This window comes from Haliaeetus albicilla, chromosome 20 (genome assembly GCF_947461875.1).
Source record: "Haliaeetus albicilla chromosome 20, bHalAlb1.1, whole genome shotgun sequence".
NCBI lineage: Eukaryota > Metazoa > Chordata > Aves > Accipitriformes > Accipitridae > Haliaeetus > Haliaeetus albicilla.
In genome coordinates, this window is record NC_091502.1 from 16,967,744 (window position 1) to 16,983,296 (window position 15,553).

Sequence of the window (15,553 nt, forward strand, 5' to 3'; positions counted from 1 at the left end):
AGACAGACAATGACAGGATAAGCTTTTCTTAACTATAACTCACTTTGCTAGTATGTAAATTGTACCTTAAAAAAAGACAACAGTATCAGCTGTCATTTCACAATCAATCATCTCAAAGACTCTTCAGAAAAGATTAATTTCTTCCAATCTGTATTTCTCAGGAACAGCAGCATTTATTATACATTTTATATTCATATATATATATATTTATATATTTTACCTGCAAAAGAAATGTTGCAACTCTTCGGCGTGTCTACCTCTGGTATAACACTAAGTTCGTGTTGTTCCAAATCAAGCCCTAACTTGACTTTTGCCACGGGTGGTTTGGAAGATTTCCATTTCTGTTCTCTACATAGAACTTTCTCAGACTGTTCTGTAAAACAAAGTTTTGCACATTGGAATAATACGTATGTATCAAATTAACTTGGGAGATGGAAGAGACTCCATCTCAGCTGCAAAATGAGAAAAATTATAATGAAAAATACTATACGGCCTTACCAGTTTGCTCAGCTGGACTGATGCACCGTGAAATCATTTCACTTCCATGAAATTTACTCCTGCCACAATTCTCTTGCTGGTAGTCTTCTGAGACTTGGAAAAAGTCAGTCCTATTAATCCAGTCAGGCTTTTGTGCCTTCGTCATTTCTTCATTTGTGCACATACGTCTCGCCTTAAAAGGAGCAGCGGGGCGGGGTGAAGCAATTGTATATAAGACTATATTTATACGCAGTTATCAAACCAGCATCTTCCATTTATCAAACCACATTAGATCAGAATACTTAGCATTTTTAACAGGAACAATTCCTGAAAAGTCTGCTTTTAGTTTTTCAGCTTCTGAATTCTGGAATTTTAGCTGGAGACTGTAAAAGCAAGAGACAGGGACTCCAGGCAATAGTTATTTTTCTAAGATGGCTTTTGTTTTAAAAAAAAAAAAAAAAAAAAAAGGGGGGGGGGAGAGGGCAGGCAGAAGTTGCTTCTTTAGAAACTCAAAATAAACTTGGATTTTTCTTCTGTTACCCAGGAACAAGCAAAATTACAAGTCAAGAGGGCAGCTGCCAAACCAATTTCCTAACGGGTACACATAAAAAGACAAACTTTAAAAAATAATCTATTCAAAATGCTTACAATATCCTTTGCAGTACTGCTTAACTATTTTTAATGCAAAAGCTGTTTTACACATATAGCTGCATTTCTAGAGCTGAAGAAAACTATACCTGCAGATATTTCAGACAACATAACTATTTCAACAGGCATTATGCTCAGAGACCAAGCACAGAAGTTCATACTATTTCTGTTAGACTGAACAAAACAGCGCTCTTGGGGCTTACAGAAAAGAACTACTGATTACAAATCACAAGTCCTAATTAAAATTTTCATTATGTTAAATCACCTAAAACTATCAACACTCCATGGGATACTTCGCTAATTGGTAGCATTCACTCAAGTTTGATCACCTACTAGATGACTCACCATGCAAAGCAAAGCATTTACAAAGCTTACCTGCTTGTTCAGAAATTCTTTCAAAGCCTCTTGCTGTCTCTGCATCTGTTCCTTCAATTTATCTTGCTTCTGTAAAAGAAGTTGTTCTTGTATTTTCTGTCTAGAAAGAAGAGCTTCTCTTTGTGCATCTAGCTGCTCTTGCAATTCTTTCAAATACTTTTGCTGAGCTTGGATGCTTTCTGATGAGGCCAACACTCTGTCCCTTAAATTCAGTATACCAGAATAATTTAACAAAGATGCCTCTCCTGGTTTTGATATCAAGAATTCCTCAACACCCTGGGCTTTAGATTCTTCATGAGATGAAGTCATGGGTTCAGAAAGATTGAGGAGTTGTTCAAGGCTTGTTTTGATGGTGCTCTCTGCAGATCCCTGCTGATACACCAAAGAATCAACTGAGACTTCCTGAAGTATATGAGATCCCTTTGTTGCTGGCATGAGGGGTGTCTTAAGTGCAGGTTCTTCTCCAGCTTCTGTCTCTGTTTGATGGTTAGGTATCTTCTGAGTTGACTCTTTAAAGTGCACTGTTTCTGAAGGCTCAGAGGAACCTTCTGCAGGCAAAACAAATTTAACGTGTTGTACACGTGCTTCTGGTTGCATTCTTACTGCAGTGACGTCTTTCGTGACTAACCCTGATGGTAACTGGAACTGAGATGGTTCTCTGATGTGATTATTGGAGGTTTCCAACATTCCCACTTGTTCCTGTGAAGGACAGCCACACGGCAAGCAAAACTCTCCATGCTTCAATTTTGAAGCTTCTAAAAACTGCACGTGTCTGCCAGGACAAACGTTATGCATTTGCTCTTCATGTTTCTGTGAAGATGGTTTTTCCAACGTATGCAATGTTCCTGAAAACACAGGTAGCGACCGTGCATACTCTTGTGCATGAACTTGTTCAGATGACTGATATTGTGTTGGTTGCACTCCTCGCCTCTGTAGAAGTGGTTCTAAGACAGGCTTTAGACTAATTGATTTTGATTCCACCATGCTTGAAGATGTTGCAGAAGTAGACAAGTATCTTTGCTTCAACTTATTCTGATACTCCTGTATACGCTTTCTAGCTTCTTCAATGGAGTGTTTGTGCAGCCTGAACAGAAAGAAAACATGAACCCTTACAGAGTGGTGCAAAGATAAACATCAATTTCAACAATCAATGCTATTCAAATTACTTTGAAACAGGCAACTCAGACTTCTGTTTCATAAAGGAATTTACCTATTTTGCTGCAGAAGGCGTTGTTGGTAATTACGAATCATCTGTAAATGGCTGTCTTCTCTAGGACTCCTGGTTTCTGACACAGTAGTATTTCCAGTCTAATCAAAATAAAATAAGTTTAAGTGCACATACACAAATAACTCACAGACAACTATTAAAGCAACAACCTTAAGCTGTATATTCTTTCTCCTAAGTTTACAGAAGCCACTGTGTACCACCGTTTGACGTCTGTGAGATTTCAGCCTGAGGCAATGAAGCTAAAGCAGTTTCTGGAACAGATGGCCTACAGCTACAGTCTCCCTTGGCAAGTCGAGCATACACCGTCAAAGTCAATGGTGCTTACAGCAGCTTAGCTCAAAGAGGTAAATGTACCCAGTAGCAAATTCAGGGAGCAATGATCCAACAGAGCTGCATTTTCAAGGCAATCAGATTCTCAGAAAACTACAGGTTGTGCAAATGATTCAAGATTTAAAAAAAAAAAAAAAAAAAAAAAAATTGCTTTTCTTCAACATCCTCAATAAATTCCTCTTCTTTAAGTACCTGTTTAAGATTTAGACAGAAAGAGATGTAGAAATCTTCCCGCCCTCCCCCCCCCCAAGATTGTTTTTCCCTTCTTGAAAAATGATACCTGTGCACGCATAATCATTATATGACTCTAATCAGATTTTACTAACAGGTATTTTAAACAGAGATGCTGTCCCTAGGATTATGCAAAGACAATCCAATATTCAAAGTCCAGTGATATCGTGTGAAATACAAGCTTCTACATTAGACAAAACAAAGCTTTTACATGTACAAATTTCTGATTCATAGCCTAAGAAATAAAAATTGATTGATTGTCTTGATTGATATAATTTAAAATTGGCAAATGGTACTCTAAATTTTTATAATAAGGATAGTTAAAAAGCTACACACAATTTTCTACAGTTCTTCACCTCATGTTCTACTTTGTTCTGCTGATCTGTAGAAGGAACACTGTGGCTTTGTACCAGCTGACTTTGCTCTTCCTGCTCTTTATTTTTCTTAGCCTCCTCCAAACAGGTTTGCATTTGGATCTTCAGAAAATCAGCTTCCAAACGTGCTCTCTCTTCTTCAATTTGTTTAAGTAAGGCCAGCTGTTCCTGTTTCTGTTGCTCTATTTGCTCATTCTATTGAGAATAAAAATGAGGGTCAATCTCCAGAACTGAATGACAAAAAAAAAAGAAAAAAAAGAAGAAAAAAAAAAGAGACCCAGACACCACCACACACAAAACTTTGTTCCAACTTACAGCAGAAATTTTACTGCTTGTGACAGACAATTCCAAACTGTAAGAGGCCTTTAAAAATAGCTCCAAAGTTTACAAGAATAATTTTGTTTTACTGGCTAGATATTTCTAATAGTCCCTGAATCCACTTACTATTGCACTATTATCTGTTCTCAAATTAATAGAATGGATAAAATCAGAATCTAACCATTCAAGATACATTATCATTTTCCAGAGACTGCAAAAGAAGTCCTTTTCTTAAATTGAATTCAGAAATCTACTTTGCATTTTATAGAGCTTTTCTTCAAGAGTTCAACACATTTAAATGTTAATTCAAGCCTTACGAAACTTCTGAAATAGCTAATGTATAACCACTTTAAGAACACTCCATAAATCTCTGAAGGGATTTGTTTATTTTTATTCTCTATCCATGTACCTATCAGCTACAAATCACTTAGATCCAGGCATAGCAACAGCATATATACTTTTAAAATGGAAGTGAAGAAAAATTTCAAAGTACTGGCAAAGATGAAGTGGACAACAGCCTTCAATGAGACAGTCTGAATGGGCATGTCAGGAAGAGCGACCCGAGAAAAAGCTAGACCTGAGAACAGTTAACGTGGACATAGCAATATATACATGCCCGGCCCTGGGCAGGTGCAAAGTGAGAGAAAATTAATGTTAAAGAAAGTAACCACACTTTCACAGAGTATCTGCTGCTTTTTATTCCCCCCTCCAAACCCGTAATATTTTGTCAAATTTTTGTTTCCTGAATTTCTGGACTTTAACTCTACAATTTAAGGCTGCACTAAGGCTGAATTTCAACTTTTTTTTTTTTTTAAATTGATAAACCACCAATAATAGCTGGTAGGTGTCTAAGGATACAAAAAAAATATAATGAAACGTATGCAATACATATAATGAAATAATACACAAAGTTATTATTTTCTAAATATAATAAATTTAGCATTCCCATAGACACAAAAGACTTTCTGCATTTGTTTCCTAGTTAATAAAAAAACCCAAAACAAACCAAAGAACCCCCCAAAATACTCAAGGTTTGTAAGCTTTTCCTGTCACTCTAAACACAATCCCGCAGACCTTCCTATGTTGTTACAGAGTCAGTAAAGTTATCAGATTTGTATATTGTTGACTACATCCTCCCTAAAGCAAAGGTATTAATCTGCAATTGGGATTCTCATTTAATCGTAGCATGGCATCCCTTGCCTATAGCACTTGTTAGATTTTAAGAAACTGAGTTTTTCCACTCCATTCTAAAATCCAGCTAGAGTTTAGTAATTTTTAAAAAGTTAAGACACAGAGGGTAAGTATAGAAAATGTTACAGTAAAAGTTTAAGTGTTACAAGTATCATAAAAGGGTCTATAGCTGCTGGATAACCTGAAGCATTTTCAAGTCTTTTGTAAATCACTTTTTTTATGCCATAACTGAGATAGGAAGAAGTACACACACACTTACCCACTTTTGTCTCTCCTTTTCCATTCTAATTTTAGCTGCTTGTTCTTGAGGATGGATTAGAATTGAATTTTCAGCTGCAACTGTATTTTCCAGCATTTTCACAGAGTCTAAAATGTACATTATTTAACTGTAATTGCAGTCAGAAAGAGCCCTGGATCTTCACATCTTGCTTTACAGTTTCCCAAGCTCTCTAAACAAAATGCCTAAGCTGCTCTTGAAAAGATTACCATCTCCATCCCACTACTCTGCCTGTCTCTGTAAGCTGGAAAATCAGTTTTTTATATTATTTAAGCCTTTAATGGCCCTTTATCATGCATCTTTCTTAAATATACAGTAATGGCCCAGCTCCAACAGGACTGAAGATTGCTTCTACCCGGATCACTCGGAAGCCTAATAGCAAGATCAGCCTGAGGAATAAAAAGCCATACATTAACCTCTCGGAACAAAGAGGGTCTAAAACTGGCACTCTCCAGGCAAATGATTTAACATTTGGCTATTGCACAAAAAGCAAGTCTTCATCCTGTACTATTAGCTTCAAATAGCAGCACATTTTCCCCAGAGGCATGTTTTCACTCATGCTACATTCTTCAATCCCCAGGAATTATGCTGGTGTATCCATGTACACAATTGAGCAAAATCACTTAATCTCATTTTAAAAAACAAGCAACCTATGAAAGTAAAAAAAAACCCCAAAACCACCACAACTGGATCACTTTAATACTTCAGAAATCCCACTTAGCATACAAGTTCACCAACTTCAGCACTAGCATGACCAAAAGAGCACAAAGGATAGAAATGGGAAGTAACCCCAAAATTATTTGGCTACCGAACAAAATGGAACGTCTAATTGCTACAAATTCCAGTTTTACAAAGAGGCTTTTCAGAATGGTGCCTGGAAGCAGAAAAAAAAACCTCCATGACTTCAAGACACATCAGATCACGCTTGTCTTGTGCATTTCTAGCTGTGAACCTCTGAAGCATCTGGCTTTTCTAGTCCAACAGGTACAGAACTTCAATGCCCAATTTTGCACTTGGGAATTCTACTCCTGGAGGCAAACATCTATTAAAGCATGGCAACACTAAGTGTGACAACAATTTGGGTGAGATTTAGAAGATACAAAGGTATTTTGGACATCTTTTCTCCACAAGATCCTAATGGGCAAACTGGACATAAGAGCAAAAACCTCTCCTATTTGTGGTTTCAACAAATCCACAACACACTGTGGGAAAAGACAGGAGAATTGTACTTTCTGGCAACATGACAAAACACCACCACTGAAAATCCATTAAACAGTTTTGTTACAGTCCACCCTTACAAGTCGTCTTGCTTCTACACAACAAATTCTGATGCAAGTATGTAATTACGTACCTTTGGCTTCACATACTGTATTTTTCTGTTGCTCACAGTTAAGTTCTAAATCACATAATTGTCTCTCTTCACTAGCAATTGTGCCTGATTCAATAGTCTCAATTTCACTTTGAATCTCTTTCTCACTTTTTGATGTCCACTCCTCTTTTTGGCTTCTAATCTTGTTCAGCAATTTCTTTAAGGCAAGTTTTGACTGAGGTTGGTGAGTTTTCGCTTCTTCATGATCTATAAAGAATATATACTGTTAAGAGTTTTGGGTAATAAATATCTTCACATCATAAAACCAAAAAAACCCTCTTTTTTTTTTTTTAAATTGCTTATATAGTTGGACAAATAGCTCAGGTATATTACCAAGTGTTAAAAGCTTAACAATATTTTCCCTTACCTGCAAGAAAGCAGCAGTAATTTGTCTCTGCATGCTATAAAAGGAGGGCTAAGCTAGTTGTAGTGTTTCACAGTCAGACTACTCCTAGGCTGTACTGTTGCAGAAACAAGCAGTACTATGCCCCTGCCTGCTTGTATGTTCCTGCCCCCTCCCTTGTATTAGCACTGGCAACACAATGCATCACAGACCAAAAAACAGATTCTGCCAGCAAAGGGATATGGCAGAAATGCTTGGCCAAGCAGCAAGTTCACTAACACACTTCTTGTTCACATCACATTATCCTGTACACACCACAAGTGAAGGAGTACACACACACATGCAACTGTTGCAGCTTACTCGTTCAGGTTTGTGATCGAGTTGCTCCATATTACATAAAGGACATACTGTAAGTAGACTTTCATACAAAGTCAAGTGTTAACTTTGAAATATTTCAAAGCACAAAAATGAAAAATATTTAAGTTCACATACCAGCATCATCCCATAATTTACACTAATTATATAGCAATAATTATGGCTACTAACAGTGTAGTTCTTACAACAATTAAAAATTATTCTCACTATACTAATAAACTGAAGTATATTAGAAAAATAAGTCACATTATAATTTTTAAAATCATAATCATTAGCATATTATCATCCATGATAAACATCATAGACCACTTGATACTGAAATACTTCACAGGCATTACAGAATTTTAAGTATTTAAGACATTTTAGTTAATACTGGTTAATTTATTTGATATATTAAATTAAAACACTTCTACTATAAACCCAAAAAGTTTAAGTTAAATGTTAAATTTAAAAGCTTTACTTTCTGATTCATTGGGGACCTCCTCTTCTATCATCTGTCCCAATTCTTCTCGAGTATCACAAGCAGATTCTGGTTGAGTGTTACAAGCAGATTCTTGCTCCAAAGAGATATCAAGATCATTATCTTGAGATCTATCAGAAAGGGGTGGCAAAGGTTGTGGCTCAAACTGCAAAATCAGGTCTCCTTTCATTTCTAATTAAAAGAACACAACCACATAAGACGACCAATTGGAACAAAAAGCAAGCAACACTGCAAGACCACACTCAGCATAGAAATCCCTAAGAATATCAATATCTTGTTTCACAACAGATTTAATCCAACTATTTTTTCTTTCCAAAATAGAAGCTTCAGAATTGTTTAGATCATTAGCCATCTATTTATTCAGAAATTCCACAGGGTTTTCCACTAGAATATGCTGTCTTTCAGAATAAAAGTTTATGTGATAAAAGGCTTATCTTTACACAAAAAGCAGCACACAGGAACAATTACACACAGGAGGATCCCAGTAACTTCATCAGGGAAAAGATGCATCCTGACCCGGCTGCTCACCAGGCTGTCACAGGATAGTGATTGATCACATGGTCCAGGTGTGAAATTCTATAAGACTAGTCAACAGGAGTTCTCCCACAACCACCTTACCGACTGATGGGGTTACTGCCTATAAGGGGTGTGGGACACATGGGAAGATCATCTTGGGATTGTATAATTATAGATGTTTAGGGGAAGAACCAAAGGGAGGGAAAGGAAAGGATCAAGTTAGTCTGGAGAGGAGCTAGTGTGAGGAAAAATGTAAGAGTAAGGGGATAAAAGGGGCCAGACAGTACACTTGTCTGGCCATGCACTGTGCCCAACAGTCTGCCCTGTCTTCTCACTAAATTCCATTTGTAACTGTTTCCCTGGGTGAGGAACCCTCTATTTTGTATACATACATGTGTGTATGGATACAGAAGGGCCAGCAACTGGAGTGGGGACCAAAAGTCACAGGGGCACCTGTGTCCAGAGCACTACCAACTGCAGAAACCAGAACGAGTGCATATTATGTGGGTATGAGTATCAGCATGCAGTGGCTAGCACATCGCAAGCCAGACTAGCCAGCAAGAATGATAAGAGGCTTAGGAGCTAGGTATCAAGCAGCCCTAAGACTGGGCTGGATACTGGGGAGGCCTGGGGATCTGCAAGCTGGCAAGGGGAGGGATCAGGAGATCCAAGCATCCAAGCTAGCTACAGGGGAGACCATGGGGTCTCACAGTGAACTAAGAAACCTGCCAATACGTGTGTGTACATCTCAGAGACAACTGGAGACAAGAGGATCCAGGGTCAGCTACTGGATAGACTAAGTATTTAAGGTCAGTTACCACAGGGATCCACAGCATGTGCATGTCTGTGCATACGTTCCCATACCCAACTAGTTCTGTGCAGCAACAACTGGAGCAGAGCAGCAGGCCTTGGGGTTTCATATGCCCAGGAGCCAGCAACTGGGGAGACTAAGGATCGAGGGCCAGCTGCTAGGCAGAGTGAGTGTTTAAAGCGACTTACCGAGTGACCCATAGCACATATTTGAGCATACCAGTGCTTATGTGGACATATGAGGTAACTAGAAGGCTACAGGGTCCAGGATAAATTACTGGGTAGATTGAGTGTCTAAGACCAACTGCTGGAGGGATCCATACTGTGTATACAGATGTATATCCCACTAAAAGGCCTCCATCCTGATCAGCCAGAGCAGTGAACAGGATGAGGCCATTTGCACTGTTTGTATTTAATGCGAGTGCTGTGTTTTCTGTGTTGGCCTGTGTGGCCAGCTGTGTGTGTGTGTACCGAAAGCCTGTTCATGTGCGTGCCTACTGTGAATACACATGCAGCCTTGCTACTGGGGCTGGACTGGGAAGAGGCAGCTGCAGCAGCCTCTCCTCTACTGGGCTATCAGATTCAGCCACCTCCAGCAAATTACTTACTCCTGTCTTCGCTGTACATATCTTCAAATGCAAACTCCAATTCTCTCTGCCATTCTTCTTTTATTTCCCTGCGTTTGTATGCAGGCACAAAAAGTTGAGGTGGCATCTGCGCTACAATCTGTCTTCTACGCATCCGATCCACATTCTGCATTTGCTCAAGTTCTTTCAGTAGCCTTTCCCTGTCCTTCAAACATAAAGAAGGGATAACATTATCATTTAGTGTTCACATTCGGACAGCCATATGTCAGGACTGATAAAATACTTCAATTTGGTTACCATGAAGTTTTTTTAATCCTTAATGTTTAAAGTAAATTTTATTCTAGGGAGAAAGTGCTTCCTTGAGAGAAGGCTGTATCTGACCTTTAAACCCAAGAGTCATCAATACTACCTAGAAGATCTATTGTTAAATAAAGAATTAGACTATACACCTGTAGTCCAACTTTCTTCAACAGAATTACATCTTCTGTTTTACAAGGTAAATGAGTACTTCCTTTGGCAAGTTACTTTTATTAGTATATACTTCAGCACTTGCTACTTTTTCAGACGTGAACTAAATACTCTTGGCACACTACCATTATACATGAAAACTATTTTAAAAAAAGCTTTATTTGAAGTTTGGTTGGGTTTTCTCCCTGTTAACTTAAGGAGCATCAGTAATACTTCCACAGTTCCCCATTTTAGTTAGGTTACTCATTCAGGGCCAATCATATCTCAACTAAAAAACAGGAAGCTTTTGCTACTTCTAGCCTCCAAAGATACTTGTGAAAGTAACAGACAGTAAAACAAAGTTCAGAGCATCCCTCTAGGTACAAAGACATTTCTCAATACTTCAGTTTTTACTTCTTAAAGGAAACAATTTCAGTATTTCCAGACTTACACACTAACAGAACCGCAGTCTTAAAGTAAAAACTTTGAAAAGTTTTCCAAAAATAAAAAATATATTGTTGCCTTCTTAATAATAAATTAATTTTTTTCCCCTGAAGCACAGAATAATCAACCCAACTAAAGCTGGTGTGGAAAAGTAGAGCTCATCACCTATTAAAAAAGTTTAGCTTGATTATTACAGATTGGTTAACAGCTGGTCAAACAAAGATAAAAATTAAAGGATGTTCTTTCATTCTCCCTCCTTCCAGATAGCCAAAATAAGCAAACAGAGTTTGGTGCTTTTTAAACACATTCTGAAAACTCCATTTAGTCCACCAGTTTTCCTCCTGTAACTATAATTCCTTTCTTTACTGATCACCTACCTACAACTTCCTTAACACTGGTCATTTTGACATTAAAATCAAGCACAACTACTTTGCCTACCTGAGCCAAATGCACCTTCTTCAAGGCATGACTTCCTCTGAGATGCGCCTTTTCAAGCTGCTCTCTTCTCTCCCTCTCTGCCTCTCTGTGTAGTTCCTCCAAACGTTTCCCTTCTTCTTCAGCAGCTAATCGAGCATCTGGCTGGCAGTCAATCAATAGTTTAGTCCATGAAGTTCTTTGTGGTAGTTTAAAGCATATGTAACAATAAATAAATGAATAATTCTGCAGCAAAAGCACTTTAAAAAAAAAAGACATACAATGCCATATGAACACCCTTGAAGGTTTATAATTCTTGGTTGCAGGCAGGACCAAACTAGTTTTTTTACCTTTGAGGGGAAAAAAAAAGCGCATATTTACATATTCCATAAGCATAGGTGTCAAAGTGTTCTAGTTTCAAGCTGTACTAGGGACAACCATTTGTATGATTTATTTGTTATAGCAGAGTGGTTATTTCTCCTACAATAAAAGGTAAAATGAATAATACAGTCGATATTACAGATTGACTACTTTTATCTTCATGTTTGTTTTTTTAAACGGGGGGGCAGAATTAAATACAGAAGCGTTTTCATTCTCATTTGGGAAAGCAGAAACAATCTGCAATTTTTAAATATGAAAAATCTTACTAACACATGAAAATTAAAAAAATACATAAGTAAAAAAAACCCCAAGAAACCACTGCACATAAGCAAGGCTACAAAGATTAACATTTTGGAATTTTCCATGACAAAGCTGAGCAAACTACAGTATTTCCTCTTATTGTTTAGCCCTAGTCCTTCAAATGTGAAGAAAACCTAGAACTTCATGAATGCACTGAAAAAAATATTCACAAAACCAAATTTATCGAGACAGCTTTTCTAGTCTAAAAGAGGCTGATCCAGAACAGGAACTTAGATCGTGGTCTCACATCACCAATAAACCAAACTGTTGTTTGGTTCACTTCTCAATAGCATTACCTTAATCCAAAAATCATCCTAAAAGCTAAGCTCTTGCTCCATCTCTCACTTTTCCAGTCCCCCCCTTCTTCTGATCTGACTTTGGCCCTTGTCTGAGTCTACTGTAAACTTGAGTAAACTTTCCCATTTGGCAAAAATCTATTCATCATTCTTTTTCCCAAATGAGACTTCTGCCATTTTGGCAAGCTGAAACTGCTGACTGCATGAACAGATGAACACAAATACAAGGTAAACAGTGGGAGTACATAGCTAAAGAGAGGGGAAGAGAAAAAAAGCAGGGCAACTGCAACTATTAATTTATACTAAGCCATAAAGCAGAAGATTTGGGTGTCCTAACATTATACCAGTCTTGTGAACTCACCTCCTTAGAGGTCTATTCATGTGGGACTGTCAGGTGTGATCCTGCAAGTGACTGAGCATGTAACAGGCATTACAAGTTTCCCCATCTAAGATTCCAATTAGTAAGTTGTGTAATGGCTGCTTTATACAAGTTCATATTTTTAAACAAGTTCTAGAAAACTGAATTGCTGATATTCAGACACTGTATGCAATATAAAGAAAGATACATGGAAGCATGTATCACAAACACTTGGAGTTAATCACCTGCTCTCCATCCAATTCTCTGTCCACGTAAGGCTCAGAAATATGATAACGTGTAACAGAAAAGTTGTCAGCACTATAGGGCTTCGCTGCAGGAGTCTTTTTCACTTCAAAATTCTAGGAAGGAAAGTACAAGTACAGGTGTATCAGAGAACAGTATCACTAGCAAAGCAACTAAACAGGACATAAGTGATCTGTACACTTAAATTACTATTAAAAGAAAGCCACGACCCCAAATTCTCTCCTGAAAATATTGTTTAAAACTTCACATACGTTTAATAATTAATAAAACACATCAGCACAAGGCAGATCTAGAGGACTTAACAACTGAGAGCATCTAACAGCCTAAGGCAAACTCCTCCACACAAATTAACATTCATCAGAGAGCTCTGCCAACATGTTTCAAAAGCATTACCTTAATTTAATAGCACTTGAATTTAATTCAGAAATACAAATCCCACTTACAACAGCTGTCACAGTCACCTCAAAGCAAGGCAGCCACAGATCCACAACAGAATTATACCTAACAGCAAAATAACACTTCTCAAGTACAGACTTTCTTTACGAAACTTAGAACCATTACGTCCAATTTATTAGTTGACCAGATAACAGAGCATTTTCCATAACTTCAGTGAAAAGTGTCTATTTATACAATACAAAGTTTTTTTTTTTTATTTTTTTTTTTTTTTTTTTAAAGTTTTGGCTACACCACATTTCAACTCTTGTCTGAAAGAGTTTGAACACTGAGCGACCAGGCCCTCCCTCTTCTTTGGCTCAGCCTGATGTTCTCAGTGGGGCAGCTACGCTAGGTAACTCAGTATTCTGTAGGACCTGCCTTTGTACTTCTAACATCTCCTCCATTAATTTTCTCTCAGCTTCCTCTTCCCCAGACTTTCTCCTAAAAAAGGATTCTTATCCACATTAACTAAAACAGCAAGTTTCATAGCCTGAGTGGTTTAAAACTAACATGACTGTAAACAAATGCACATACACAAGGAGTAGCATTAAGCCTCAGGAATATCTTAAATTTACCTCTATGTAAGATGAGGCATACAAAATTTCAGTATTGATTATCTCTTGCTATTTTATAAAGACCGTAGAAAGTGAAGTCTTTAAATTAAAATCCTATGATGTGCAACTAGTTTTAGCCTTACCAACAGAAATTCAGTAACTTATTTTATGGTTCTTAAGCAAATGCATGTTATTCTAACAGGAAAAAAAACATAATGTACAAATAAAAGCACGCGATGAAGAATTTCACCTTTCTTTGTACATAAAGCCGTTTTAAAAATGCTAACTTTCTTAATCAATAAATCATAGTAATTGTAACAGATCAACATTAACCAAAACACTTGTGATACTGATTATAGCTCTGAAAACAGACAAGTCCCATGCCTAAACCTCATTAGTCAGAATACCGACTGCTTGACCTATACTGTGTTACCTTCAGAATGTATAATTAAACCTCAGTCTTCAGAATTATTTTAAAAAATGTAAAACTAACAAATCAGTAATTAATAATTACAATTAACCAATCAAATCTCCAGAATTTTCTTCAAAAGCTGTGAAGATGTGAGAGGCTGCAATTTTCCGATTAATGTCAAAAAGCAATTTAGGTTGAAAAAAAAAGAAATACTTGTAACATTATTAAACCTCATGGTGGAACCACTGTAGCTACGAATTCACCCGTACTTCCATCAAGAGGTTTGTAACACTCCCTCCTTCCCCCCTCCCCGCCAAAGTAACTAATTCTATACTAAAATCTGGCAAAACTGGAGCAGCAATGTATCACGAAATGAACAAAAAAACCCCCAAAACCATCTCTAAAAATATTATGAATACTCAAGAAGAGCAGAGTAACATATAGTAACAATACAGTAACACAGCTGGACATAAGCAATCCAGGAGGTTCCTGATAGATTTGTTGATGATAACTCCCTTCTCCAAGTGATGGAGGAGCGAACAAGGAGAGGTGCTACGCTGGACCTTGTTCTCACCAACAAGGGTGGGCTGGTGGGGAATGTGAAGCTCAAGGGCAGCCTTGGCTGCAGTGACCATGAAACAGTGGAGTTCAAAATCCTTTGGGCAGCAAGGAGGGCACACAGCAAGCTTGCCACCCTGGACTTGAGGAGAGCAGACTTTGGCCTCTTCAGGGATCTCCTTGGTAGAGTGCCATGGGATACAGCCCTGGAGGGAAGAAGGGCCCAAGAAAGCTATTTAATACTCAAAGATCACCTCCTCCAAGCTCAGGAGCAATGCATCCCAACAAATAAGTCAGGAGGCCTGCATGAATGAACAAGGAGCTCCTGGACAAACTCAAACACAGAAAGAAAGCCTACAGAGGGTGGAAGCAAGGACAGGTAGCCTGGGAGGAATGCAGAGAAATTGTCCAAGCAGCCAGGGTTGAGGTTAGGAAAGCTAAAGCCCTGACAGAATTAAATCTGGCCAGGGATGTCAAGGGCAACAAGAAAAGCTTCTATAGGTACATTGGTGATAAAAGAAGACTAGCGAAATTGTGGACCCTCTCTGGAAAGAAATGGGAGACCTGGTTACCAAGGACATGGAGAAGGCTTGAGGTACTCAATGACTTTTTTGCCTCAGTCTTCACTGGCCAGTGCTCCAGCCACAGTGCCCAAGTCCCAGAAGGCAAAGGCAGGGACTGGGAGAATGAAGAACCACCCACTGTAGAAGATCAGGTTCAAGACCACCTAAGGAACCTGAAAGTGCACAAGTCCATGGGA

The 15,553-nt window shown here is 38.1% G+C and overlaps 1 protein-coding gene across 4 annotated transcripts in view; it reads right to left on the reverse strand.

The window, feature by feature from the left end:
• CEP295 (centrosomal protein 295) overlaps positions 1-15,553 on the reverse strand; it is a 74,875-nt gene that overhangs the window by 21,027 nt on the left and 38,295 nt on the right. For 3 of the 4 annotated variants that reach the window (XM_069808387.1, XM_069808386.1, XM_069808388.1), the window contains 11 exons: positions 12,816-12,929; positions 11,260-11,400; positions 9,952-10,135; positions 7,997-8,188; positions 6,801-7,025; positions 5,432-5,538; positions 3,646-3,858; positions 2,711-2,808; positions 1,501-2,584; positions 499-670; positions 221-373 (listed from right to left, as the gene is read on the reverse strand). In XM_069808387.1, coding sequence (XP_069664488.1) covers positions 221-373; positions 499-670; positions 1,501-2,584; positions 2,711-2,808; positions 3,646-3,858; positions 5,432-5,538; positions 6,801-7,025; positions 7,997-8,188; positions 9,952-10,135; positions 11,260-11,400; positions 12,816-12,929 — 2,683 coding nt within the window. Of the gene's footprint in view, positions 1-220; positions 374-498; positions 671-1,500; positions 2,585-2,710; positions 2,809-3,645; positions 3,859-5,431; positions 5,539-6,800; positions 7,026-7,996; positions 8,189-9,951; positions 10,136-11,259; positions 11,435-12,815; positions 12,930-15,553 lie in introns of all 4 variants that reach the window. The other variant, XM_009920313.2, reaches the window with a different exon arrangement.